Raw genomic sequence first — 4,859 nt, forward strand, 5'->3', positions numbered from 1 at the left:
AATAACCAAAGGGTTTGTTTTAAAGAGTTCATGTCCTATACTCCTATTAAAGTAGTGTTTGCAAATGCTTAAAAAAAGCGATCATGAAAACTTCGTAAAAGAAAAATTCATGATCACTTTTTTTAAGCAAAACTTGTAAAAGAAAAGAATTCTCAATCATTTTTTAAAATATTTACAAATACAACCTAAATAGTAAAGATATCCAAAGAGCAAATAACAGAACAAAAAAAAATTTTCTTAAGCATTCATGGAAACAATGTAAACTGTAATTGTTAAAAGCAGTGAAGTACTTTTAGAAAAGCAGAAATTTTGGCTTAATTGGTAAGAAAGAATAAGTAGCCCCACAATTCAAACTTAATTATCAAATAACTAATGATGTTAGTGTTTGAATCGATACAATGCTCATGTATAGTAACATTATCTGCTATACTTGTCCAAAAATCAGAAATTTAAGTGGTAACAAAATTTTTTGATCCGAGATTTCTAGGAACAAACAAGCGTGTTAGAATAAAATTATCGTAATTTTTGGTGATAACAAATAGTTGTTGGTTGTTAAGTGGATGATTTTTTAGTTGATGGGTGTGCATCGACTGCTGAAATAACTTGATAAGTGATTGTAAGCCCTAAATTAATCATGTTGGAATGTTATACAGGGTTGTTGGAAGAACTTGTTGGATGCTATTTATCTTTTATCGGCTGCTATCAGATCAAATTGGACATTCTCAAGAAAATCCAGCTGATCTATCTTAAGGCTTATCAAATTACTCTATCAAGCAGCCTTTATCTTTATAACGTGTCAAACTGCATCTTCAAGTCGCGTTATCAAGTTGTATAGGTCAACAATAGACAAAGATGACGGGCTTTACATCAGTTGAGCACTTAGAGTTCAAACGAGGATGTTCTCCAAAAAAGATAAACTCTATTGTAGTTTTCTCTCTCATCGAACACAATTTATTTGTCGTGGCTGTTGAATTTAGCTAGCTTCCAAGAGCATTTATTGTCACATTATAGATTTGGAAAGAAGACAAGGACACGTCACATTTTCTGCATTCATTCCAGCTGATAGTACCATTGAAGACCCTTTAAAAAAAATTCATTGAAGATGTGTATTTAAGGAAAAAATCATCTGAAATCACTACTGAACCAATTGATAACATTTGAATCTTTGCATCTCTTTTGACACTGAAAATCAATATATGATTTTTGAGGATAATTCTTGTGCTATTGTGTTTCACTATATCATTTGTTTTATTGAGCTGATAGAAGAGTGAATTTTTTATAAACTTTCACAAGTTTGTTTCTAGACAGATAGATTGAATTTGTGCGTGTTGAGTTTTTAGGAGTATCAGTGACTAGAGTTTGACTAGTTGAAGCGGATTTGTACAAACTATTTTATTAACCAAAGTTTCTAGTGAAATACTTCTCGATAATAGAAGAAGAAGAGACGCATAAGGATTGCTTCAAACTTTTATAAACACACTCTCGTATAGTTAATTTATGCTGATTATTGCTTAAACCTAGCTGCTTCCGGATTAGCTGTTAAATCTAGCTACCTGCGTAAAATTGTTCACTGAGTACAACAAGCTCTTTGCGCTCTTAGAAAACATCATATTCTTTCTAGGAATCTGCTGCACACAGCTTGATTGAGAATCAAATTCATTTGCTAACCAAGCTCAGCTCAAGTCGGTTGCTAACCAAGATTAGGGGTGTTCATCGGTCAGTTTGGTTCGGCTTTCGGTTTTTTATTTCGGTTTTTTCGATTTTCGGTTTTACAAATATATAATTCGATATCCGAACCATTTTTCTTCGGTTCGGTTTTCTACCGAAATTGTTCGGTTATTTCGGTTTTGATACAATTATTTAAATTAATAAGAAAAATATATTGTAAATATAATATGTTATCTTTTTAAATGATTTCTTAGTAAAACATTTAAATATAAAGTCTAAATAAATTACATAAACCACAATCAACTACATATTATTCAAAATAATTTATCATTCACTTATGTCATATAAAAAAAAATAAAATTATTAATTTAATGAAATTTTGATTTTTTCGGTCGGTTCGGTTTTGACATATATAAAACGAAATCGAACCAAATAAATTTCGGTTTTAACATTTATATCCGAATTATAAAATTCGGTTTTTGGTTCGATTCAGTGTTCGGTTTTTTCGGTTTTTTCCGAAGTTTGAACACCCCTAACCAAGATGAGCTACAATTGGGTAGACTACAATCGATGTTTGTGTAACCCTCACAATTCAGGTTTAAGTTAACCAAGGGAAATCTTCGTGAAATTTTAGAGTAAACTCATTTGTTCATTTAAAACCATATCTTAAGTATTCCTATTGATCAACTTAATTATTTTTGAACAAACCAATTTTGGTTTAGCACACTGGATCATGAGTATGTCTCTTATAAAACGGTCTCACGAATCTTAGTCTGTGAGACGGGTCAACCCTAGCGATATTCACAATAAAAAGTAATATTCTTAGCATAAAAAGTAATAATTTTTCATGGATTATCTAAATTAGAGATCAATCTCACAAAATACGACCCGTGAGACCGTCTCACACAAGTTTTTGCCATGAATCATTATTAATGTTTAAGCAACATTGTATCGTAATTGCAAGGATATATAGAAACTAATTATGTATGTAATAACCTTTAGTTTCCATCAGGTATAGCATTATGATTTTGGCTCATAAATAACCTAATATGAATACAGTAATGTCTATACAAGTGTGGTAGACTGTTGAGATCATCAATTTGACAAAACATATAATACTTCTATGCACATATGAGAGGGAAAAAGCCCGATTTTGAATCCATCTATGCAAAACCAAAGGAAAAATTTCAAGATCTCAATCTATGCAAAACCAAAGGAAAAATTTTCTGAAGATAAAATTAAATATGAGAAATTGTGTATTGATATTTAATCTCTCTGACTAAAAAAATGAAATATTATAATATCTTACTGAAAGTCCAACTTTTTATCACATACGGATGAAAATGAGTCGTAGACCAGTAAATAAATAAAATATCAAAAGTAAATATTTTATATGGCCTCACACATAGATATAGATATTGTTAATAATATCGATATAATGTCCAAATATTAACATACGATTAAGAAAATTAAACTGGTGCACTTCTCCTGATGCTGTTTGCCCGAGTTGTTGCATGAACAGGCAAACTTTTTGAATAAAAATCGAAGTCACAATTTGGCAATTCAAACAGATCCGAACTTGAATCAGTATCTCCACCATCATCACAATCACTGAATTTCCTGAACTCTTTTTCTTCCGATGTGTACTGATCATCAATCCAATTCATGCCAGAATTCTTGTTAATCCAGGGGTCATCTGTGCACTTTTTCTCGGAACGAAACTCCTTCTGCAAAGAGTTTGGCTTCAAATTCCCATCATCTTTACGCTTCTGACGCTCAAACAAATCCCTGAATCTGACTTCTTTGCAAGGTTTTGTGGGAGTGGCTTGGATAAGACCGGAACTCAAGCAAAAATTCCTGGATTTAGAATCGACATTTTTAGCTTTAGCATTGATCTGAAAATGGCAAACGCTGCGTCTTCTTTCCTTTCTTTCACCTGGGATTTCTTTTTCTTCAAAATATTTCGGGCCGACGGATTGGGATTTGCGCTTCTTCGATCTCGTTTGATTGAGCAGTGAATTCAAGAAACTAGCAAGCTTGCCGCCTGGAGAACTTGGCTGCCTGTATTTCTTGTATTCCTTGGCTTTATGTGAATCTTTTGCTTGTTCTTGTGGAGTACTTATCTCGTGCTGCATTATCGAATCGAGGCTCATTCTTGCAGCTCTCTGAACTTGATTCTGCTTTCCTTCGTCGATGACTTCCTGCGAAAAATCTGCATCATTGTTGAGGTTTCCTGGAATTTGATCATCAACAGCACAGGAGAAATACCGAGCTGCCTCGAACACGTCGAGCTCCCCGGAATCGTTCCTCCAGTTGAATGAGTACTTGTACATGTTATTAGGACTTGTGGCATACATGGTTTCAGATTTATTGGGAAAATTTTGGGATATATCTGTTGACTATGCAATAATATTTTAGTAGTTCGTTTTGCTTAAAGGGGTGCTTTGTTTGGCGATGTATATAAAGAAATGGGAAATGTCTAAAATGATTGACAATAATGGTCTTTTTAAAAAAAAAATAAAGAAAAGAAAAAAAATCCTTCAAATTTCTATCAATTGCCCTTTGATGATTCTATATTTGACTCCAATTAGTATGTACCACATTTACGTATACTAAAATTGAAATTTGACAATATACAATATCAAAATCGGAAAAAGACAAATAATATTTCTATTGATTTCTGTTAAGATTTGAATTTGGACCTAACTCAACCTCAAAAGTTAGCTCAAGGGGGGAGGATTGTCCAAGCCCATATATACAACTCCCAAGTTATTTATCCAACCGATGTGGGACAATTAACGCACCCCTCTCACGCCCAGAAATGAACATCTGGAGCGTGGAGTTTACAAATGACCCAATTATGGGCAGAACGGGTGGCCTAACTATAGGCAGTCTAACACATAACGGTGGAACCCGGGCTCTGATACCATGTTAAGATTGAAACTTGGACCTAACTCAACCCCAAAAGCTAGCTCAAGTGGGGTGTGTTAGTTGTCCCACATCGGTTGGATAAAATACCTGAGAGTTATATAAATGGTCTTAGATAATCCTCCCCCCTTGAGCTAGCTTTTGGGATTGAGTTAAGTCCAAATTCCAATCTTAACAATTTCACTTTTGGCCAATCACGAGCTTGGCTAGTCCGTCTAAAACATGTTTCATGCATATGTTTTAGTACCAACTATGGAGGGTTG

The 4,859-nt window shown here is 33.6% G+C and overlaps 1 protein-coding gene across 1 annotated transcript; it reads right to left on the reverse strand.

Annotated features, from left to right (window-relative positions):
* Nucleotides 1–2,952: 2,952 nt before the first annotated feature.
* On the reverse strand, nt 2,953–4,115 carry LOC142541721 (protein BIG GRAIN 1-like E). Its single transcript, XM_075648184.1, has one exon. The coding sequence runs from the start codon at nt 4,023–4,025 to the stop codon at nt 3,138–3,140; it is 888 nt and encodes a 295-aa protein (XP_075504299.1). The 5' UTR covers nt 4,026–4,115; the 3' UTR covers nt 2,953–3,137.
* Nucleotides 4,116–4,859: the final 744 nt, after the last annotated feature.

This window comes from Primulina tabacum, chromosome 4 (genome assembly GCF_025594145.1).
Source record: "Primulina tabacum isolate GXHZ01 chromosome 4, ASM2559414v2, whole genome shotgun sequence".
NCBI lineage: Eukaryota > Viridiplantae > Streptophyta > Magnoliopsida > Lamiales > Gesneriaceae > Primulina > Primulina tabacum.